The 25,379-nt window shown below is 42.1% G+C and overlaps 1 protein-coding gene across 7 annotated transcripts in view; it reads right to left on the reverse strand.

Annotated features, from left to right (window-relative positions):
- Window positions 1-880: 880 nt before the first annotated feature.
- Window positions 881-25,379, reverse strand: part of si:cabz01021428.1 — a 41,093-nt gene continuing 16,594 nt past the window's right edge. For 5 of the 7 annotated variants that reach the window (XM_073948551.1, XM_073948550.1, XM_073948548.1 and 2 more), the window contains 2 exons: window positions 9,891-10,505; window positions 881-2,475 (listed from right to left, as the gene is read on the reverse strand). In XM_073948551.1, the coding sequence (XP_073804652.1) occupies window positions 1,868-2,475; window positions 9,891-10,505 (1,223 nt within the window). In that variant the 3' untranslated portion in view covers window positions 881-1,867. The remainder of the gene's footprint in view (window positions 2,476-9,890; window positions 10,506-25,379) is intronic. The other 2 variants (XM_073948553.1, XM_073948555.1) reach the window with 1 other exon arrangement.

The raw sequence follows: 25,379 nt of genomic DNA on the forward strand, positions 1-25,379 counted from the left end.
GCAATTCCTAGAGGACTTGTTCAGCTCTTATTCGGTAATTAATCAAATCTATTAATACGTATCGATGGTGTGGAAATTATAGACAATAATTTAATAACTGTTACATCAAAAGGTTATGCAGAACCACATAGTTGCCTAAATGCAAATCTTTTTGGGATTCCTTAATTTGGTACTTACCTATAAATACTGTCTCACCAATAAAGTTAAAGAAGTGACATATAAACTGACATTTAATTTATCCAGTGAAAGAAGTTGTTAAAAATTCTTTAGAGACATGAATCTGCGTGCACGTGGAATAGGGTATATGCCGAGCTAGTGCTGTTCCCATGCTGATACACTTCCGGTGGCCTGTTATTGTGAACTTTTTTCCATTTTATACGGTTCCTTTTACAGCATTGATGTTGTAATGTCATTAAAATACATTCAGTTAAATAAACTTTAGCATTTATTTAGTTGCTCAAGCGTAAAACGAGACAAAAAGCTTTTTACTCGCACGCGCCCGTCAGAATCGGCAGGCTAACGCAGAAGCTCCATTGAATATACTGGGGTAAAATAAATGCTCATATTATGGCGGGGAAATGTAATTTAATGCAGTGTTTCTTGTACAAACTGAGACCCACTTTAAATCGGATATCACTCAGCCAGTGGAGATTGCTGATTTTTAAAGAAAACAAACCTTAAACGCACTGGATTTTGCATTGGCATTCAATTCGCTGGTAGCGCTTAACCCAGGTTACTGGCAAATTAAAAGTCCTATTAGCATGCTTCGGCATATACCCCATCGATAAAACAAATGTTTTGGTTTGATGTTGAATATCTTATATTTAAACATACAAAAAATTTCAATTTTCTTTTTTGATATACAATAATAATAATACAATTTGAGCAAAATTTGTTTATTAATTTAATGATAATATATGGGAGGCACCATGTACACAAACAAAAATGGTCCAATGATAAATCTAATATTCGTTTGTTTGAAACTGATCTCAAGCATTCAAACGAAACCCTAAAAGACACAAAAAATAAAAAAGCTATAAGGATGTATGCAATTTGGGAGTTTTGTAGTTTCTGTATCCCCTGTAATTTTATTTTTAGTTTTTTTTCTACTGATTTGTTCCTTTGATGTGAAAAAATAAAAGTATTGTATTCCGTATTTTTGTATGCTATTGTTCATGTTATACAATAAAAAAACTAAATAAAAGAAATAAATACAAGTTTTCACTTCACTGTGAATACAGAACTGCATTACTAATGAAATATATCAGTGATGTTCAAAGAACCCACATTTGAACATAGCAGTTATTCAGTGGAGACTTTCAGGGTTTTATCTGGAGTCTGGTTTAAGTTTTTATATATATTTTTTTTTACATTTTCTAAGCATATATTTTGTAAATATACATGTTTATTCCTCGATAGACCACTTTTGCTGAAATTCAACCAAAGTTTTCCCAGATCACACTGCTTTACACAATAAAAAAGGATACTGAATTCAGTAGAGTCACGAATTACCATGTTTGTAAACAATCAAGATGCGCGTGCAGCGATGTTGCAGAATTTAAAAACAGGGAGCGCTAGCATTTACAGCGAGGGAATGACATCCGATGTGTTAGCAAGAAGTTGCTAGGCCAAAAAATGCACACATATTTAAATAGTCCAAACACATGCGCTATAGGTGAATTGGGTAAGCTAAAATTGTCCGTAGTGTATGTGTGTGAATGAGTGTGTATGGATGTTTTCTTGTGATGGGTTACCGCTGGAAGGGCTGCAAACATAAGTTTGATGTGGTAAAAGTGTTACACATGAAAACTAACTATCACCTTGATTTGCAGGGACACTTTTTCCACAGTTGCCAGGTAAAAGATCGCTAATGTTTGTAAACTTTATTGTGGCTATAAAGGCCGCTTTTCTGTTTAAAAGCCTTTCCACATCCAGAGCAGGCGTAAGGTTTTTCTCCAGTGTGAACTCTCATGTGCATTATAAGAGTGTGTTTTACAGAGAAACTTTTCTCACATTGTTGGCAATTAAAGCGTTTCTCTCCGGTGTGAAGGTTCATGTGAACTTGAAGGTTTTGCTTTTGAGTGAAACCCTTTCCGCACAAGTAACAGACGAAAGGCTTCTCTCCAGTGTGAACTTTCATGTGGTCTATAAGATGTGCTTTTTGAGCGAAACTCTTTCCACATTTTCGGCAAGTAAACGGCTTCTGGCCAGTGTGAGTTCTCATGTGATCTTCAAGGTTTTGAATTTGATTGAAACCCTGTCCGCATTGTTTGCAGGTGAACAGCTCATCTCCGAAGTGAACTCTCAAGTGGATTTCAAGGTTCTTTTCACGACAGAAACTCTTCTCACAGTGACGGCACATATAAGATTTGGTTTCCTGAATTGTGGATTTTTTATCAGTCCTTAAACTGTGTTTCTGATCTACTTCCTCCATTTCATTAAGTTCTTGAGTCTCTTGTTTCAGCACCATTAGACCTGAAGTCAACAAAAAGAACATATAGGCATCAATAATAGCATTTAGGCATCAACACCAACAACATGCATGTTAGCTTTAATAAGCACTCAGCTGCTTAAATGTTTAAGCAGAATGTCTTTCCCAGAATGTCTCCTTTTGAACTTATCACTTTAAACCTGTTTACACGTCGTCACATTATACGTTTTCTCTAGGGTTGGGCATCTAAGCTATAATGCTGATCCGATACGCATCTCGATACAAAGAATACGATCCGATATATTAGCGATACATTTGTGACATATTGCGATGCAACACGATACGATTTACACCCATATCACGATACAATGCGATAATTCAGCACTAACTGATTAGATCAAGTTTATGAGATGATGTGAAAGAGGATGCTGTGCCATTGAATGAGTTTGATTGATTATTTATTAACCAAGCAAAACCAAGACTATTTTTACAAACTGGCTTTTCTCTCAGAGCCAGAGTGTCAGTTTACAGTAGAGGGCCATTTTAGAACATATAGCACATATTATTTTCAAGATAAACAGAATGTATAAGTGCAATATATATTAAAATATATATATTTGCACTCTTTCAACATAAAGGTTTACCATTGCACAACAAGAATTGTGATTTAACTTTTCAACTATGAAAACAAGTTTTACAAACATATATTTTGCCACTGATTATTCAAAACTTAAGGTGGTGAACTAGCAGTGTTATGCTGCGTTGAAACATCACTGTCACTGTAAACAACAGGCTAACAAAAATATAACAAACCAACAATCTTCTTGCTGTGAGGTGGTCAAACTACCCACTGTGCCACCGTGACACCCATTATTTTTATCATTATTATTATTCATATTATTATTATTATTATAATTAAATAAAAATTAACAGAAGGAGGTGTTCAAAACCTTCGTTCTCCATGACACTAGGCTGAATAAATATCTTTGCAGATGAACAGGGCCGGCACGTCCATAGAGGCGACCTAGGCGGTCGCCTAGGGTGGCAGTATAGAGAGGGCGGCGTCCGCAACACCCCACCTTACCACCCGCATCCTCAGTTATGTCCGCGACACCTCCATCAGCGCCCGCTTGTCCTCAGTTATATCCGCGCATAGGGTGGCAGAATAGAGGTCCGCAACACCCGCGTCCTCAGTTATATCCGCGCATAGGGCGGAAGAATAGAGGTCCGCGACACCCGCGCGTCCTCGGTTATATCCGCGCATAGGGCGGCAGAATAGAGGTCCGCGACACCGGCGCGTCCTCGGTTATATCCGCGCATAGGGCGGCAGAATAGAGGTCCGCGACACCGGCGCGTCCTCAGTTATATCCACGCATAGGGCGGCAGAATAGAGGTCCGCGACACCGGCGCGTCCTCAGTTATATCCGCGCATAGGGCGGCAGAATAGAGGTCCGCGACACCGGCGCGTCCTCGGTTATATCCGCGCATAGGGCGGCAGAATAGAGGTCCGCGACACCGGCGCGTCCTCAGTTATATCCGCGCATAGGGCGGCAGAATAGAGGTCCGCGACACCGGCGCGTCCTCAGTTATATCCGCGCATAGGGCGGCAGAATAGAGGTCCGCGACACCGGCACGCCCTCAGTTATATCCGCGCATAGGGCGGCAGAATAGAGGTCCACTGGAAGATGGAGCTTTCACAACAATACCGTGGCGCCGCTTCAAGTGAGATTTCAGATTAGTCGTACTGCCCGCGTATTTTACAGATGCGCGGCACACTTTTGCAAATTGCATCTGTCCTGTCATGTCGTCCATCCTTAAATCCATAATGTTGCCATACTTTAGATTTAAAACTAAGTGAGGAAAAAAATGTTTGTTTTGCTTCTCGCGCTTTCTGAGGGCGCACCACTAGCTTCATCCGCACACCTGATACACTGAGTTGTAGTGAAAGTGTACACATCCGCAAATCCGTTAGGCTTACTTTATGTAGGTCGATTAAATTATGCGCCAAAAACAGGTTGACAACACTTGTTAATAAATAAAAAATACATTCTATATTAAAAATATAAGCTGTATCTCGGAAAAACCGATGCATCTCGCAAAAACCGATGCATCTCGATTTGCTTCCAAAATTTCATTCATCCTCTGCTGCTCTACCGATGCACTCGCATCGTGCACGCGCATGACCGCGTATCGATACATATCGATTAATCTTCCCATCCCTAGTTTTCTCTGATCAGATAGCTATTTTATTTGAGAAAATGATTCCATTTACAGTTGGCCACATAAATGCATCTTCAAATCCCACACTATATTCGAATTTAACTAGGTTACTTATACGATAACCAGCGATCGTTCTACAGAGATCGCTGGTTCTCTCACATTATCCATGGACTACACTTCCGCCTTCTTCTGGACTACATAAGCATATGTAGCTGAGCTAATAAGTATAAAATAAACAAATGCAAATTATTAGTGAACTTCATCAAAACTTGACTTTTTAATTACTTTTGTTTTATATTTTCTTTTCTTAATTATAGTGTACTGTATATAGTTTTGATGGAGATGTTTTTTTATGCGGAACCATGTTGGCAAATGTTTATGGAGAGCACATATTAGTGGCGCACACAGCGACTCATGGGCTGTTTCTCAATATGCGTTCTTCAGCGGTCTTGCGTCCTCGTGAAACTTCATCATCGGCTGCCTAAGTTCAGTTTCAATACTCAAGAACGCAAGTACGGAGGACGCGTGAAACTTCCCGGATGTGTTCTTGATATCGAGGATGCACCGATGCAGACTTGAGCACCGAACTTGCTCTGGAAGTCCCAGAAGTCATTGCGACTGGAGGTGGGAAGCGCAGCATTTTATCTAGATTTCTTATTAAAGTTCATAGATATTACTTATTTACCTCAGGAGTTTCCCTAAATGAAACGGTGACAGTAAACATTACCATGGACATCTTAATAAAGGAATAAACACATTCAGGGTGTTTGTTTGCTGAAATTCGTATTAAAATCTGTTTTATTTATGTTGTGCAACACATATATATAATGTTTTTATGCAAAGTATATATTTTGAAAAGGGGAAAAACAATAAATTGTTGTATGAATGCTGTAATGTTTAAATAATTTACCATTTAAAACACGTGAAGGTCATGTGACCATCAGGAAGAACGCAGCATCTCAATTCTCAAAGCACGCGTTCTCTGCCCTCGCGGTCTTCTGAGTTCGTTCTTCCGAGGACACCTGGCAAGACCGGTCTCCACAAGAACGCAAGTCCGTTCTCTGCGTTCTTGGAATTGAGAAACAGCCATGCGGTGTGGGCAGGCAGCGCCATCTTCAGTGTTGAATTCGCCGCTGACTGAATTAGTTGCATGCTCTCTCGCTCTGCTAACGCGAGCCTGGTAAGGATTTTCAAGCGAGTTCACTGTGTTTTTTTATGTGACAGTGGATGTATAAACGTGATAACACTATGATGTACCGAAAATGAATGTTAATAATCAAATTTGAGTGCTTAAAGTGACTTTCCTTTCTAATTGGCAGAGTGGGAAAAGAGAGATGTTTTCGGCATATTATCGTGCTCTCTGTGTTTTTGCAGGTATGTTTATTATGTTTTGTTAAGTGATGTAAGTTGTGTAAAATGAGGTCTGTTTGCAAAGCAATATAATTTTGCATATATTAATGTATTTCACAGTGTTAAATGTTTATTTGTGTATCTTTTCTGATATTTGACACTATTTTTCATTCCATTGCTAACTAATTTAGCGACCAGTGAAACATTATATTCCTTTTACAAGTTACCTGATGTATACTATAATGTTTATTCTTTACTGCTAATTTTTGTGGTCTATTTATTTTCTTTTACCTATTGTTTTTGTCAATTTGTTGGCTATTATTAATGCAGCTAGTGTTGAATTCGCCGCTGACTGAATTAGTTGCATGCTCTCTCGCTCCGCTAACGCGAGCCTGAGTGGGAAAAGAGACACATTTTCGGCATATTATTGTGCTCTCTGTGTTTTTGCAGATTAAACCAAACTTGAGACCTCCAACGTCGCTGTCGTCTTATTGAAAAAAAAAAAAAACACACAACCAGAGTAAAACTGCTACACATACATGCTCTCCGGTCACACTCACGCTTGCTCACTCACCTAGACTGATTACACACGCTATCACCTGAGGACTTTCAGAGACTGATTAGACACCCTTCATAAGCCACTCATTCACCCTTCCAGTTTGCCGAGTCTTGCTTGCTTTCAGTGACATTACAACGCGCTTCTCCTTGTCTTGTTTTCTCCGTGTTTAGACCAAGTGTGCCGCAAGCCTGCGTTTGAGTGAAGGTCTCGGCCGTTAGATCGCCCCCTGGGGGCTGGCTGCAGTACAAGTCATAAAGCCCGCCTCCTCCGTGTTAATGAAGGAGACTTGAGCCCAAATAAAAAAATTTATTACACTTGCAATAAAATATCCCGAAAGATAGTTCTGGTCGATTAGGCACTGGTTATTGTGCTGAAATAGGTGCAGATCTTCATTTTTGTAAACAGTTTGTTTTTAGCAGTAATTTAATGCTGGGCGTGTCATCGTGATTGACAGCGGTGATTGACAGTTTCTCAAAGCAGCGCGTCTGAGCTTCGGCAGGAGACTGAAGTGTTATTATTCGATTTCTGTGTTTTTTTCCATGACAAAATGAGTTCAGCAGTGAACTACAGTTTCTGACATACATGATCCTGGTGGAACACTGTTTATTCGCTAAGGTCAGGGCTTTTTTCGGGCTTTATTAGTTTGCTGATACACGCCTAACCACCCAGATAGCAAAACACAGTTCCGGCTAGATTCTCGCCTGCCGGAGAATTATCCCTTAGAGCTCAGACTGACTAATGTTACCTCTGCTGGACCTACTCCGGATGCCTGGACTCACTACCCGATTCCAGCCCGAGTCAATCGAGCCAGATGCGGCGGCCGAGTGAGCCGGCGCTGCCGCATGCGAGCCGGAATCAGCCCGCGACGCCGCGAGTAGGTTATGCGCTGCGGTCCGGAGCTGGCGCGATTGAATATATAAACCCCTCATATTTGTTAACGTTATTACATCTATTTGTGTTGATATGACAGCAAACACATGCTGAGAAGTTCGGGGGACGTGGTTGATTTTACATAAAGCGTTTGGTTGGAAGCTCGACTCCGCTCATTTTCGCGGCTCCTTCTCTGGCTCCATCAGACAGTCCTTCTGCGCATGTCAAGGCTCCAATTTCAGCAGTCTTTTGCGTCAGTTTGTGCCCGTCAAGCAGGCGTTTTGCCCTCAAGGCGTTCAATGGGAAAAGGGGCTGTCGCGTCGTCCATATTTTTTACAGTCATTGGTTTAGACCCTAGCCTCGTTTACCCTTGTTCTCCTGTTTAGCCGCCTGCCTTATGACCTATTGCCTGAATATTGATTACGACTCTGGATTTGCCTGCATATACCTGTTAACACCTGATTTGACCATTACTCGCCTGATCTTGAATAAACCTGCATATTGGATCTTACTTCCTGTTGTGTGTGTCCCCCCCCGGCGTTACATTTACGCCCTGTAAAGCATTAGATACACAGAAATGTTTGCATTTAGTCATTTAGCGGACACCGTTATCCAAAGTGACTTGCAACTGAGGAGGCATTCAGCGATTCAACAAGAGGCAATACAACCAAGAAGCGCTACTCATACAAGGGAACTGTTAGTGATGAAAGTTCTAAGAGCTAGATTGAGGAGGAGACTTTTTTGTCAATTGAATGAATGCTCAAGTGTTAGTGGAGGAGATGACGGTTTGAATGATACCAGTGCACCAGCAGTCCATGAGGAAATAGGAAGATCACTCCAACAGCGAGGAACATAGAAAGAAAGGTGTCTGGAAAACGATTTAGAGCCTTTCTGTGACTGCACCAATAAGGCCACTCACTGACCAGTGGTAGGCTGCTGGACGGGATGTAAACTTTCAGGAGGGTACAGAGCCAGTGGCTGTTCTGTAAGCAAGCAGACGAGCTGCAGTGTTTCGGATCATTTGTAGAGGTTCAAGAATGCAAGAACAGCCAAAAGATCATTACAGTAGTCCTACCAAGAAAGGACGATCTTGGACTAGACGTTGTACAGAATGATCGGCCAGGCCACTTCAGTGGGCGACCATGTGAGAGTTGCAGAGAGCTGGCTGCCCGCATTAAGGACTAAATGTCTGCTGTGTGTAGTTTTTCTGTAACTGATAACATATCAGAGACTGTAAGGGTCTGTACGTGTTCATATATATTGCATCTATTTGTTTATTTTATATAAATTCAGACGTTAAAGTAGACTATTTAGCACTTTCATTGATCTGCAGTTATAATCAAATCATGTTCGTAGAAAGGTTAGAAAAGTATTTATGTGTATAAAGCATCTGTTTTGTGATGCTGCGTTCACACCAGACGCGGAACGCGCGTCAAGCGCGAGTGATTTACATGTTAAGTCAATGCAAACGCGCGAATAGACATCCTGTGGCACGAATTGCGCGAATGGCGGGGGGCAAATTGAGCGTTTTGCGCTTGCGTTTCACGCGAATCTCTCGAGTTCGAAAATCTAAACTTCAGCGGACATTCACGCCGCATTAACCAATCAGAAGCTTGCTTTTGTGGGGGCGTGATTGTGACGTAGAACCTGTTGATGGTGTCCCGGGGGAAATCCTCCAGGCGACACCGACAACAATTCATCAAACTGGGCTTGGCTCAGTCAGAAGCACCGTTGAAAGCCTCCGTGATCCAGGTTCAGTTTCTGGAGGAGTTTATGAGCTTACAGAGCTGGATGCACCTCTGAAAGCATGTAGTGGACTCAGACACGACCCTAAACATATCGATGCTGATTTTCAGCCTTCATAAAGTATATAAACACTGTTATTTTCTTCATAGAATCCATGTTAGCCATTTAGCAACAATGCTACAGTCACCGAGCAGACAGAAGCCCTGCCCAGCACGCGAATTCAGGTCTGTTCTGAAGTGAATTTGACACGCGAATTAAGCGGATTTCACGCACGAATGAAGTGAGTAAACTGAAATGTTCACGCGGCTATTTACACGCGAATATCGCCATTTATCCGCGCGTTCCGCGTCTGGTGTGAACACAGCATTAGAAGTGTTTCTCATATGAAACATGAACGACCCGTACGGATTTACATTTACTCGAGTAAAAATGACGTCATCTGAAACACGCCAGTGGAAATGCAAGCTTGATAAACGTGACCCGTACCGACCTGTATCGTACCTCTCAGTGGAAATGAGCCATAAAGATAACTATAAATCAACCCATAAGCATTATACAAAACAGTGTCTTCTTGATTAAAGTGTTACACATGAAAATGTGATCAACCCAAGTTAGTTTTCATGTGTAACACTTTTACCACACCACATTTGTGTTTTTTTTTTTTTTGTTTAGCAAGCAAGTTTTTCCACTACTGACAGGTGAAATATCTCTAACCTTTGTGGGTTCTCATGTGGTAATCCAGGTTGTTTTTCTGTGTAAAACTCCTGTCACATTGTCGGCAGCTAAAACGTTTCTCTCCAGTGTGAATTCTCATGTGAACGTGAAGGTTTTGCTTTTGAGTGAAACCCTTTCCACATATTTGGCAGATGAAAGGCTTCTCTCCAGTGTGAACTCTCATGTGGTCCATAACGTGTGCTTTTTGACTGAAACCCTTTCCACATTTTGGGCAAGTAAACGGCTTCAGACCAGTGTGAATTCTCATGTGAACTTTAAGGTTTTGGGTTTGTGTGAAACACTTTCCACATTGCTGGCAGGTAAGATCTTTCTCGCCGGTGTGAACTCTCATGTGAGCTGTGAGGTATTGATTTAGAGAAAAACACTTCCCGCACTGCTTGCAGGTGAACGGCTTCTCTCCGGTGTGAATTCTCATGTGGTTTTTAAGGTTTTGTCCATTTCTAAAATGCTTCCCACAGTGACAGCACTTGAATTTAGATTCGGTTTCCTGAACTCCTGAGGATTTTTCATCAGTCCATAAGCCTCGTCTCTTATACTGATCTATTTCCTCCATTTCATTAAGTTCTCCAGTCTCTTCTTTCAGCACCATCCAACCTGAAGCAAACAAATAAACAAGTCAGCCCCAGTTTAAACACAAAGCAACAGAGATGAAGATTAATATAATAGCATGTAGGCATCAAAACCAACAACATGCATGTTAGCTTTAATGAGCACCCAGCTGCCTTACTCTTTCCTCGACATTGATAAGATAACTCTTCAATTAAGAGACCATGCTTTACCACCATTGGTGAATTTTTAAGACTATCTGTGTTTTAGGCTGCTTTCACACCTACACTTTTGTTTCGGAACGCATCTCGTTTGCCCAGTTAGCGCGGTTCGTTTGGCATATGTGAACAGGGCAATCGGGCTCTGTTCCGCGCCAAAGTAATCGCTCCGAGATCGCTTGAATGACCCTGGAGCGGTTCGATTGCAGTGAGAAAGCGATCCGATCCGAACGCAGTTATATCACAGTGTTTTATGGATATGTAATAGGCTTACGGCTATATGAAGAGAGAATTATGAGTAGGGCGGGAAGTTTCGTGAGTCTCCGGATGCCCGCAAACGAGTGATGATCTCCCGGTAATCTCGCGTCTCCCTCCCGGTTCTCAAATAGGCATCGTCGCGCACCCTTCTCACCCCTCCCCACCGCGTCTCTCCTCAGACACGTCTCGCGCTCGCGCACCCTGTCAATCACCACCAAACCACCACCTCTCCTGACAGCTCAGCGGGACGCTGCAAAATAAACCCCTGACACTCTGACCAATGTAAGGAGAGTTTCGCCGCACGTGACTTGTTTTAGCTCTTTTGGTCCAATTAGAAACTTTGCCGTGTGAAAGCGAACCGCTCCAAGAGCAAAGAGCAACAATGTAACAATTGTAATCTCGGTTTCGGAACAACTGAATCGATTCAGAGATGTGAAAGCACCTTTAGCTATACGGTAGGAGAAGCCCTAACGCAGGGGTGGCCAACCATGTTCCTGGAGAGCCACCTTCCTGCAGATTTCAGTTGCTACCCATATCAAACACACCTGCCTGTAATTATCACGTGGTGTTCAGGTCCTAATTAATTGGTTTGATATGGGTAGCAACTGAAATCTGCAGGAAGGTGGCTCTCCAGGAACAGGGTTGGCCACCCCTGCAACGCATGTCCTGAGTATATTTTGGGAACTCTGTGTCTCCTTGGAGCAAAATGTGCATATGCGCACCACAATACTGCAATTTGGTACCAATCGGTACTGGAGTTTTTAAAATTTCCATTTCCTGCGAACATTTGAGCACATTCTTAAACAGCGCTGATTGGTCATTGTGTTCAATAAAGGGCTTTGGCTCGATACTGAACTGTCCTTTACACCTCCTATTGATTTTATAATTAAAAAGTCATATCGGTGCTTAGGTTCTCTCTATCGTTCTATTAATTGTTTTTCATTTAAAGTAAGAAAAAATTGATCTCTCAATTAATCTTTTCTATCATTTATTATGCTGATATTATCTATAACAATACCTCTGATATTAATTTAAAACCTTTAAATACTGTCTTCAATTGTCTGTGTCGATTTGTTTTAAGATGTCCTTATAGAACCCATCATTGTATATTATATGAAACACTTGGTTTGCTTCAACCTAAGTTCCGTAGACAGTATCATTGGTATTTGTTTCTTTTTAAATGTGTTTACTTTAATTTCTCTTCTTATTTAAAGCAGTTTTTGTTCCACTTACATCATCATATTCGCTTCGTTGTGTGCAACAGAATTATTTTTTGGTTCCCAGAATTTCTACAGAAAGTGGCCGCAGGTCCTTTCGATACAAAGCACCTTCCGACTGGAACAATCTCCCTTCCTTTTTTAGATTAATTAAATCACTTCGTCTTTTCAGGGCTAATTTATTTTCTCTTCTGAAAAACAACTTGCGAATGTTATTAAATTTGGCTCCAAATTAAATTAAATGTTTATTATTTATTTGCATATCAAATTGTACTTTTGATTATATGTTGTTGCTTCTTTAGGCTTCGGATTGTGGGAAGTGTTTCAGGTGGAGTGTGCTGCTTGTTTGATTGTTTGTCTTGTCAAGTGTATGTACTTTATGATGTGTTGTACTCTGTTTGATTTGTGAACTTTTTAGGGACCTCCTCGAAAATGAGATGATTAATCTCAAGGGGCTATCCCATTAAATAAATTTTAAAAATTAAAATGTGTATAGGTATAGTGTATAGACCGTCATATTGGGGTGATATAAACACACCTAGTCCTTTTTTTTTTCAATTTAACATAAAAATTGTGGACCAATTGGAGCGGTTTTGAGATCGACCGCAACTTGACGTAGGAGTGCTGTCCCCGTGCCCACCAGTATTGATTGGCAGGCGCGCATTACCACATTCTCAGTTTGTTGTTTCACGTCCGCCATTTTCAGCGTTCAGCGTGAGTCAAAGTGATGTCACCAAAGGAACACCCTTGCTCTATTTTTAGATGGAAGGCTCATTGGGCTCAACACAAGATCAACATTCGCCATTATTTGTAACTTTAGGTGGGTTTACAAACATGTGTACTTTTCATTGCGTCCTCCTTAAACTTCAGCCGTTTGCATTTCCCGCGATCACAGAAGCTCCCTGTCATTTAAACTAGGTGCAGCTGGAAAGTGCTAGCACGTTGCCTCACGTGCGCGTCCCTCCAATGGAAATAACAAACTTGCCTTAAGCAGGTCGCACACCAGAAGCACTGCCCGGCATCGCGCCTTGCATTTTACAATTCTAAACACAGGCAGCGTCCGAAACCGCATACTTCCATACTATATAGTACGCCAAAATCAGTATGCAAGCCGAGTAGTATGGCCGAATTCATAGAATTTGAAAATCAGTATGCGAGAAGTACGCGGATGACTTACTACTTCCGGCGAGATTCCGGAGTGCGCATCCCATGCATGCTGCGCTATCCCATGATGCCCCGCGAGTGAATGGAAGTAAAGCGACACAACTGACGCAGGTAGGTCACGTGACCATGACAAAATGGCGGATATAGTACGTCCGAATTCCATTCATACTTTTCACATTCATACTGTATAGAACGTACTTTTCTAACGGCAGAGTAGTACCTTTAAATTGAAATGCAGTACCTACTGAGTAGTAGGCGGTTTCGGACGCAGCCACAGCTTTCTATCAGGGTACACACACCGGCGGCGCCCAGCCATGACTCAGGACACTGTTCATATTTCTGCCGCGCCACAAAGCGCCATCTGAATAGTTTTATTTTAAATAACATGCGAATGTGCGTGTCTGGTGTGCCGTGTCGCGGCTCTGAGCAGTGCATCCGGTGTGTGACGCCCTTTAGTTATAGCCTCAGTCAAAGTTAATTCAGTGTGCATGGTTATTAGTCCCAGTGTACAAGCTCGGAACTTTAAACTAGCACAGAGTTGGCTGTAAAACTAGACACAAATGATTTTGTAGTCTTTGCTTGGTCTGTGTGCGAGTCGTATATGTACGGCTGAATGCTGGTCCTCTCACTCAAGTTGCTACCCTCTGTCTGTCTGTTGCCACACACAAAGCGGGAGCTCTTGGCTCCGCCCCTTGTTATGTTGGGCGGGAAGTCGAAACTAATTTTCATGTGAAGCAACACACCCCTAAAACAGCGAGTTCTGTACGCGCCCTCAAAATTACACTTTATAACACATTATAATAAAAAAATCTGAACTGTGTTTTGAACTGAACCGAAACTGGCACACTCAGAAGAACCATAACATTAATGTTAAATCTTAAAATAGGGGTAAACTAGGTGCCCTTTAAATGTTCGCAGGAAATAGACGTTCTTAATATTTCAGTACAGATTGATATACCATCACATGGTAAAGCTGCCGCACCTTAAATGACATCTCTTTTATCCTAGAACAAAGGTTTCGAACTCAGTTCCCGGCAACAGTATGAAGCTGCAGGCCCGGAGACCCAACTGCACGCTCAGACGGCTAGACCTGCACTTCCAGACCTTCACAGTGCCACCTGCTGTTTAAAAGATCGACTAACCTGAATTCAGCTGCTTCTAAATTGTAGTTTTAACTACTTTTCCACTATAAAATATTACGCTATTATTGAATACATTATAATATGAAGTATTAAACATACTACATTTTGGATGTAGTGCATTAATTCTGTTGTATTTTTATTAATTGTATTTGTTGTTCAGTTACTTCAATATTTACAAATATTGTTGTTTTTTAATCATTAAGGATTTAACACTTTCGTTTAAGGGAATGAATATTATCATCATATACAATACATTCCTTTACGTACAACAAATTATAGTACTCTGAGTAATTTTCTCACAACAAACTTTATTTCTGCGTTCTTTTTCATGAGGTCACACAAGTCAAGTTGAAAACAATGCAGAGAAAAATGGTAAAAAAAATAAATAATTGGAGTAATAATTTTTTTTTTAAGTAGAAAATAACCATCAAATAAAATAAATGCTTTACATTCTTGTTGGTGAGATTTTTCATTTTCTAGAGCAGTGGTTGTCAAACTTTTTTCCTCAAGTACCACCTCAGAAAAAAAATCTCTCCAAAGGTCTCTCCAAGTACCACCAAAATGAGCTGTATTGAAATACAATAGCGTAGTAGGCCCAGTAAAGCAGCTACACCTCTGCACAGTTAATAAACGTGGCAGATTACCTCAGAAATAAAGGCTATATGTTATATTTGGCATATTATATAGATAATTTTTGATATATATTTTTAATGTGTGTAGCATGTACATGACATATTTCATTCCTCCGGGTACCACTAGAAGGAAGCCTGCGTACCACTAGTGGTACACGTACCACAGTTTGAGAACCACTGGTATAGAGCATGAAAATATCTGCAGCCTTTGGTGCACTGTATAAGTGTTGGCAGAGACCGCCCTTTTTAAAATGTAGAATCAATCTGGGGAAAAATACACACCACAAGCAAATTATTATTGCTTTAACCTAAGAGAGCCCATATTGTAAATTCCATGCAGATTAACTGATCTTTTGATTTCCAAAAAACGTATTTGTAACCATTACAGAACTTATTAATAATTGATAAACTGTTATTGTGATACTGTTACTGTCTTTGGTAGCACTTTCAGATAGATAATACAGTACAGTAGACCTACATAGCACTAAAATGTTACAAAAATAATTACGTTATATATTAAACATTTTATTTTAACATTTTTACTTAGATTTTTTTTTTTTCAATTTGCCAGAAAACATTGCTAGAAAATTGTCCCAGTAGGCTAAAGCAGTAGGCTAAATATCATAAAATAATGCTCTAATAATTGTTTGTTAGTGTAATATTTTACACCACATTGATTTATGCCATAAAACCTGGTAATTTTCAAGAATCGCTTCAATAATTAATCACCTTATACTGGCGTTTCTGATGTTGCTACTTGCTAGAAAGTGCTGGTCCGAACGTCCAGTTGGGTCTCCGTACCTGCAGCTTCACCCATCCCAGCAGCAGGGGGCACTGTCTGAGAAAACTATAGGTCTGGAAGTGCAGGTCTGAGCGTGCAGTTGGGTCTCCGGGCCTGCAGCTTCCCCTTCAGGCTGATTTATACTTCTGCGTCAAACGCCGGCGTATGCTACGGGGCTGACGCATAGCCCTTCGCTGTGGCCGTCGGCGTCACTGACGTGCACCTCTCAAAAAATGTAACTACACGTCGCAACAACGCGTAGCGCAGGCTCTGTGATTGGTCGGCTTGGTAGCGCTGACGAGTCTGGGCGGGACCGAGAGCCGCGTGAATGGTGCGAGCCTGATGGAGCGATTGTTTGGAATCCCGTGAAGGAGCTCCGGATGGAAAGTTTTGTTTTGTGTTTACCTCATAGTTAAAGTTGTTGCACGTCCGCCGGTTCCTGCCTCAAAATGAGCAAGTTTGAGTACAACCAGGAAGTGTTCAGGAAAAGCAAAACAGCAGAGAAGAAACTCGACACAGAGGAACATTTACACCTCACTGCCAACTAGCGTTTCGGAGACAGCGCACAGAAGTATAAATGCACAGCTGCGCGCGTTGCCTGCGCCGTGAGTTACGCCGGTCACTTGACGCAGAAGTATAAACCAGGCTTTACTCGTTCCTGGAGGGCCGCAGCTCTGCACAGTTTAGTTCCAACCCTAATTGAACACATCTGTTCAGACTACTTGAGTCCTTCAGGCTTGTTTGAAACCTACAGGTAAGTGTGTTGGAGCAAGGTTGACACTTATCTGTGCAGGGCTGTGGCCCTTCAGTTTGACACCCCTGCCCTAGACTAACCTCAAAGGTGTTGTAACAATGAATCGGTCTTTGTCAGTCACGTGCGTTTGTTGTGTGTGACGTCACAAGAGCGCAATTTTAACGGTATCGCTTCTACGAACGACAATACAACCAACAACTCAGAGACAAAACAGCGTCCTACAAGTGATGCGAACGTCAGGATGGAGAACCACAAGAAAACCGAGAGGACGTTGTACCGTCAACAAACTTAAAGATGCCAAGGATCGTTATTTTGAAAAACTGTCCTACATCGAGCCATACGAAATAACAAAAACAATGGAGTGCCGACCCCTCGTTGCTTCCTCCTACCTGGACATCGTAAACTACCCTGTTTATGGTGTAAGTGCATACACATGTGAACAGTTTAGAAACGGCAAGTCTTTAGAAGCCCATGGACATTTCACAAACGGCTGGGTATTGGATTTGTACTCATTTCTACAGACAGACTGTGACAAGTCAGTTGTAACAGCAAAGGTAAGCTGATAATACTTTAAATAATAATGATATTAATAATGAAATGTCTTACTATTTGTCTGGAATATTTCAATAAACGTTGTTTTGATTACATTTATTGCTCATATTTGTAAAATACTGCAGACACAAGCATCTGTGTAACGGTTTGTAAATGTAAATATTAGATTGTTGTTATATATTAGAACATTGCAATACATAATTGGAATGTATTACTGTTTAAAAGTGTTTTTCAATATACATTGTTTGAGTTTGAACACTACCATACAGTAATCAAATCTAAATGTGTATTGCAGTTTTCTAATGCTTACAATTGCAAATCATTAAACAGATGCTTGTGTCCGAAGTATTTCACGAAGACGCGCAATAAATGTAATCAAAGCAAAAACAGAACAAAAGAGTAACATAATATTACGTGTTTTATTAGTCAAATACATTACAGAGTACATAGAGAGAGAAAATACATTGTTAAAAAGTGCATCAAATCCAGCATTCATACACGTTTAATCTTGTGTTGCCTACAGGTCTTGCACTCACATCGTTTAAATGACACGCCACTCAAGCCTTCATCAATTTAAAGAGCCCATATTATGGGTTTTTGAAAATTCCCCTCCATGTAGTGTGTAACACAGCTCTAAGTGAAGTGAAGTATCCAGCTAAGGCTTAAATCTGTAAGAATACAGTGTTTAAAACGGTTGATTCATCTATAAAAGAGTCGACTCATAGTGCTTCAAACGAGTCGCCTTGATACCGAGTCATTAGGTGTTTCGTCATGACGTACGAACGAAACCAAGTTCTTCACATGCACGCGCAAACCCGGGAGATTTCAAACCTGAGGCCTCGCCCTCTGACGCACAAACCCAGACACACACATACACACACCCACAAACACACGCACACCCACAAACACACGCACACAAACATGCCGGTCGATTGAAGTCACACTGCAGATGGATATTATATTGAGTCTCTACCCAAAGATGAAACATCAGCATTATAACCAAGCAGTTGGAAACTTCTGGAAGCTACATGCTACAAAGAATACTTCATCTGAGTTTGTTAAAGAAAGGATCAGTAAAGAGTAACTTACTGATGGACGTCAGGATGGGTTTCTTCCATTTCTCAAGTGTAAGTACGTGCGATTAAAGTTGCCTCGTTGACTCTAGCTTGCAAATGTATTTAGTTGTGATTTGTTACTTGTAACCGCGTGTACTGTATCAGGTTAACTGGCTATATTCTCTTATCGTGTGCAAAGTCACGTTAAAAACGCGACGCGTGCTGCTTTGTTTATGGAGCTCCGTGCTAGAGTTCTGCTCCCGCGATTTATTCGGAAATTTATTCCCGTGCCGCAGAAATCTGGCGCGGGGACAGCCGCGGGAATAAATTTCCGAATAAATTGCGGGAGCGGTCGGTAACGGGTTTAATTTGGGACGGGAGCGGGCTGTCTAGCAATATCACGGATATTGCTATGCGAATTAGAAAGAGAGAGTCTGCTTGGTGCTTGTGCGTGCGCGCGCGCGTGAGAGAGAGAGAGAGAGAGAGAGAGAGAGAGAGAGAGAGAGAGAGAGAGAGAGAGAGAGAGAGAGAGAGAGCGAGCGAGCGAGCGAACGAGCTTTGTGTGCTTGGTGCTGTGTGTGTGCGTTTATACAGACAGCTTGGCTGTCTGGACTGTATACTGGGTGATTTTTGGTTGTGTTCTCCGCTCTAGCGGGATCGGGCGCGGCGGGCAGAAAACGGAGCGGGTTCTCAGGCTAAAACCTGGCGGGTGCGGGCGGAAGCGGGAGCGTTGTCATCCGGAGGTGTGTGTGTGTTTTTGTGTGTGTGTGGCAGCTTAAATCCACGTCTACACTATCGAGCGTGTATGAACTGTGATTACTTTTTATATTGCTGATTGGCTATTGGCCATTTCACTCTCTGACTGAAGGCAGTCGACCAATCGCGACAGACTGTCATCGGTCCAATCAGCGCAGATTAGCTTCGCGCTAAGGAGGGGTTTGGGAACAAATGAATCACTGGACGATTCATACGGGAGTCGCTGGGATATTTAGGTAAAAATAAATGCAGATTATAAGACCATGAAAGTGTTTTTTGACCTTGCATGCATATGAGACTGTTGTTGGAGACCCTTACAACCAACATATGACCCTATTTCATGTATAATATGGGCTCTTTAACAGGTGCTATATCCTGTTGTCATTGCACATGCACATGGCAGGAATTGCAGGAACATGCACACATGTGGCAGCTCTACTTTTTAAGTTGGAGGCAGTAGCACGATGTAGGGAGACAACCACTGTGACTGGCCAGCCTGCATACCGGATGATACCTACGAACATTACAAAAGTGGGAGCGGAGGCAGGACACAGAATAGACTTTACTTCTGCAAAGACAGAACATTTTTAAACAGCCTTTTGCAGGATGACGTTGTAAGTGTGCCAGTATTACGGACTTCAGTGAACAAGTGTAAAGCCTCCTTTCCACTGCACACGACAAGTGACAGACCGGAAGTCATTCATTTCCAATCGAGAGTAGTCCGGGAGCTGCATGGAGTGCCGATCATCTCCATATGCGGAAAATTTGGATCCGTTGAAATATTTGAACTCCTGCGACTAGACCGTATGTGACCGGAATTCCCCCCAAAATTAAAGCGGTATATGAGCTTCTAGTATTCATTCAACCATGGTAAACGCACAGAGAATAAAGACTCTTTCTTTTGCACTCCTTTATTTCTCAAATGAAGGTAATGATTCGCACTCAATTGCTTCATACTGTTTTTATTTTTACTTTTTCTTACATTTTACGGGTGATAACAGACAAACAGACGTTTCGGCACAAAGCCTTCCTCAGTGTGTGACACATTCTCCAACTCCACCCTTTTATTCCATAGTCAATCACAATGTGCAATTAGTTAAACCGTCACTCTCATTTCATTAGCAATTAATCACACAATAACTTATAATCTTCACAGCAATGACAATAAACATTCTTCCCATTTCCGACCTCACTCCACAGAGATAAAGTGCATCAACCCCCATCACTAATCAGGTGTACATCAATACAAAAAATTCTAACAGTTGACATTAAAAGTTTTCTACATTTAACAATTACTCAAAGATTAAAAATAACAAGTCTTACCTTCATCTCTGCTCTTACAACCAATTATACAGGAGACATTTACCTGCATATTAAAAAACGATTTGCAAGACATACGAAAAAACTTGCATTCAAAAACCATTACTACATAGGAAAACATCATATCAATTATCATTATATTTTTGTAACAATTTACACTACAATAGATCATAATCAATTATTCGAAAAACACCTTTTCCTTCCAAAACATAATCTCGCAAGAAAACAGCACATCAAACATGTACACATTGTGATTGACTATGGAATAAAAGGGTGGAGTTGGGGAATGTGTCACACACTGAGGAAGGCTTTGTGCCGAAACGTCTGTTTGTTATCACCCGTAAAATGTAAGAAAAAGTTAAAATAAAAACAGTATGAAGCAATTGAGTGCGAATCATTACCTTATTTTGAATAATAGTAAAGATCAGATTAACGCACCAAACCAAAGAAGTAACTAAAAAAAAACGCAAGCGCGCAGGACAAACTTCAGTAACTCTGCACACTCCTTTATTTCTGTCACGATTACCAGCGATCATATCTCATAAGATCGCTGGCTTGCACTAACAATAACTCATGGACTACAATTCCGCCATTGTTGGACTACATTTTCATACATGCACCCCGGTCACACTCACACATGCTTCCTCATCTAGACTGATTCCTCGCACCACCTGAGGATTGTCAGAGACTGATTGCATACACTATTAAAGCCACACACTCGCCCTTTCAGAGTCTTGTTCACTGTAAGTAACACCACAACGCGTTTCCCAGTCTTGTTATCCTGTGTACCGACCTTAGCCTTGTTAGCATCCTTGTCTTTGTCTGCCGCCTGCCTTTTGACCTTTTCGCCTGTTACTGATTACGATTCTGGGCTGCCTTCACATACCCGTTTGTACCTGTATTGACCATTGCTTGCCTGATGAGGAATAAACCTGCATTGTGGATCTAACCTCAGTTCTATGTCTCACTCCCCGTGGTTACAATTTCGGACACTGTGAGAACAGCGTCTCTCCCATGGTGCACGTCAGAACTGAAAATTCTGTGCGACTGCCACAAGGGGGGCGTATTCCAACAGTCGTGTGCAGTGGAAAGGCGGCTTAAGTTTGGCATTGTGACACAGGAACAGTGGGACTCCTACCTTACGCAGCTACACAAGGCATGTCCAAAAGCTGCTATTCTGTCCGCCATGCCTTTTTTTATTTTGGGCATTTGTAGACCCTGTAGCCGTTCTCAGCGCCTGAGTCTCTGCACAGTCTGCGGGATAAAAAGAAAATGGACGGCACTGCAAAACCTCAACCAGCAAGGCAGATGTTTCACCTGAGCCGGCACACTGCATCGAAGGACAGACAAGAAAGCAGCACTGATGTGCAAGTTGGTGTCACTTTCGTGCCGGAAGAATCACTGCATCTTATATGCATGCTGCCTTTGTGGTTGAACTCAACAGTGAGGGCAGTTTGTTACCCCAATACTACTGCAAGTTTCCTGCTACTGCTTGAGCAAGAAATAATGAGTAGAATGGGCGAAAACGGTATAAACTGTGCAACGCCAAACATCCCAGTGACATGGATGTAACAGAGTGTGGGTTCATCATTAACCCCAAGTTTTCTCAGGTTGGAGCATCACCAGATGGTGCAGTGTGCTTGCTGTGGAAGAGGCTGCATAGAGATAAAGTGCCCTTACAAGTACCGGGACAGCACAATAGAGGAAGCATGCAGCGACAAAGACCTCTGTTTGAAAGTTGTGAATGGCAAGCTTCAACTAAAAAGATGTGGCCCATATTACATTCAAGTCCAAACTCAGATTTTTTGTGGCTGAAGCACAATATTGTGATTTCATTTTGTGGACTTTGAAAGACTGTGTCGTGTTGCGTATTACACCTGACCCCCAGCTGTGGAGTGCCGTTCTCAAAAAAGCACAGCAATTTTTTGAGTCTGTGGCCCCGTTTACACTAATGCGTTTTCGTTTAAAAGTGCATACGTTTTGCTACGGTTACGCCATCCATCCACACTACGCCGGAATTCTCGAGCGCCGAAAACGAAGCATTTTGAAAATGCTGGAGAGGCCGTTTTCCTTCTTAAACGCTGCTGCTCCAGTGTAGATGAGCAAAAACGGAGACATCTAAAACCGGAGGTGGGACTGCTGAGATTCGCTACCTTTTGTGTCATTGCGTATCCTTTCCTTATTCGTCAAGCACCTATCACATAGCTATAACACATGGCTTTAACGCTACCAGTACTGTAAACAACAACATGGGCACAGAAATGGGAGCGTTGTTTGCACTACTGTCTGTCTTAGGCGCCATTGTGCAGTTATTCATTTGTTACGTTTAGTAACAACTCGACCTCGTCGTCTGTCCACAAAAATACCTCTCGTGCTTTCTTTGCCATCGCGTTTAATGTTCAACCGGCGTTTGTTGACTAATAATAACCAAATGCCGAGTGAGACGCATGCTTTCTGTTAGACCGCGCATGTCCAGAGTGCGCAAATGGTCACGTGATATACGTTTTTGGTGGCGTAGTGTGGACGGAGATATGTTTAGAGACGCTAGCTGAAACGCTAGTGTGGACGCGGATCATTTTTGATCTAAAACGTCGTTTTAAAACTAAAACGCACTAGTGTAAACGGGGCCTGTGTGTCTCCCTGAACTCGTTGGTGCTGCCTTCACTCTGGTTTCAAGCCAGATGCCTCTCAAAGACATTTCCGCTTCCGCAGAAAATCTCCCCCCCAAAAAAGCGAACCTCAACAAAACCAAAGAAGGGCAGGAGCAAAACAGCTGAGAAGTTGGACGGACCTGAGAGCAAGGACAACATGGTAGCTTGTGACAACCAAAACTGCAAAATAGTTTGGTTCCATTTTAACTGTGGGGCTGCAGCTTGCACCTGCAAAAGAAGCCAGTTGGTTCTGTCCCAAGTGTTCGACGTAAAGTGCGAAGTTTATATAATATATGACATACTTACATTTGAATATTTTTATTCGTGTTCAACAGACGGAAGACACTCATAAAGAGTTGTCACCACTTGAGGGCAAGTAACTAGCGAGTAAATGTAAAATTTAGGGTGAACTATCCGTTTAAATCTCTTGCTGCGTCCCAAATCGCATACTTATGCACTATTTTACGCCATTTTGTAGTATAAATAGTGTAAGTAGTGTGTTCACATTGAAAACTCTCAAAATAATAAGTGCACTTTAATTACCCGGATGATGCACTCATTCAGCCGCTAAAATGAAGTGTGGAATGATGGACACTTCACGCACTCAACGACCGCAGGTTTGCTTACGTAGCGGAAGGGGCGGAGCGATCGGACGCACATGTTGAATAACTTTATTTATTTTGGATGGTGAAAGCAAAATTCTCCGATGAGAGTGATTATAGCGCCTCCCGATGGTGAATGCGGCAATACTCACGGCAGGTATTACTTGATAATTCAGTCGTTTATTTTACTGATTTTGCGACAGTCAAACGTCATCAGGGAAACGGTTTGAATTTCCGCTTAGTAAAAATACATAAGTGTGCCATTTGGGACGACACTACATACATATACTATCCTGTTGAGTGTGTAAGTGCATAAGTACATAGTGCATGAGTGCATAGTGTATAGTGTGCCATTTGGGATGCAGCTACTGTTTAGCAATGTTTACCTTTGAGCAAAGGCACTTCAGTTTTTTAAAGCAGTGGTACTTTTTTCATCAAGTACCAGCTCAGAAAAAACTGTCTCTCCAAGTACCACCATAATGACGAGGCAGATTAATTATTGGAGTTTGTGTTAACCGCACACAGGGACTAAATTTAATGATTCTATAGCTCCAATGCATGGCAAAGTAGCTTGAGTCTTTTTGTGTCCTGCGAAATTTTAATCACATCCAGATTAATTAGCCTAAATTTGAGGTAACAAATGAATCGAAAGCCACTTTTAGTTAACAAAACAAATGACACATCGAAAAAATGCATTATTTCACACAACTTCGAACACATTTCTTAACACATTTGTGATAGCTGTTCTACCCATGATGCAGCATTGGGAGATTTCTGAGTTTGTAGTAACCGAAATGCCAACACAACAGTACTGGTCTGCAAAAGCGCTTCTCTTGCGCGTATCTGCTCCGCAATCGCCGCTGCCGCACACCTCATTTTTAGCATCTGATGGAGCGATGCACTAAAGTCAACATTCTAAGCACTGCACCGATGTGATCATACGCTACAGGGAACAGCTGGTCCTGATCACGTTTACAAAGGGTAAAAGTGTATTTTTTTCAGGTACCACTAGAAGGAAGCCCGCGTACCACAGTTTGCAACCCGGGCTCATTGTGGAAACGTAGTCCCGCGGACGTTTCTGGAGACCGCGGAATACGTCCCGGCGGGTACGTACAGCTGCAGTTTTTGTTTTTGCGAATCCGCTGTTGTGCGCTTTTTCGCTTCTCAAACGCCTCTCGCGAGTGCGGTTCACGCCCGCGCTGTTCTCGCGTCAACCCACCAGAGGCCGCTGTCCGACTGACCGAATGATTGACTGCGCGACCGGCCAATCGGCTGACCCGCCCTACTCCTTCCCTGAACCCAACCAATTTTACAGATTGACCCACCCGCCCGCTCGCTTCCTTAAACCCGAGCAACAGTTTACAAAAGCCGTCCAAAAAAAGAAAAGCCCTGATTTTTTTTTCTACCGCATTTTCGGATTTCACTGCGTGATCCTGTTACGAAACTCTTTCACTTAATTTTGGGGATTCTGTTTTTGTCTTACCTGATTGCTGGAACTGCTCTTCCCCGGACTCGAAACCGATCGCCGTGGTCAACTCCTCTATGCATCTTGAGCCTGTCGACGTACACGGTGAGCTGAGTGGACAAACGGGTTGCAGTAGGAAAGCCCTCCACAAGGAGGTAAGTGGTCGGCTGGCAAGCACGAAAGGGAACAGCGTCACACCGCCCATCAGTGTTCGCTTGAAAAAAATCAACTCAGCCGTACGTACCTCCCGGGACGTAATCCGCTGTCTCCAGAAACGTCCGCGGGACTACGTTTTCAGAATGAGCTTGGGTTGACAGTTTGAGAACCACTGCTTTAAAGCATTATTTTGCTCAAA

Source organism: Danio rerio, chromosome 4 (assembly GCF_049306965.1).
Source record: "Danio rerio strain Tuebingen ecotype United States chromosome 4, GRCz12tu, whole genome shotgun sequence".
Taxonomy (NCBI): domain Eukaryota; kingdom Metazoa; phylum Chordata; class Actinopteri; order Cypriniformes; family Danionidae; genus Danio; species Danio rerio.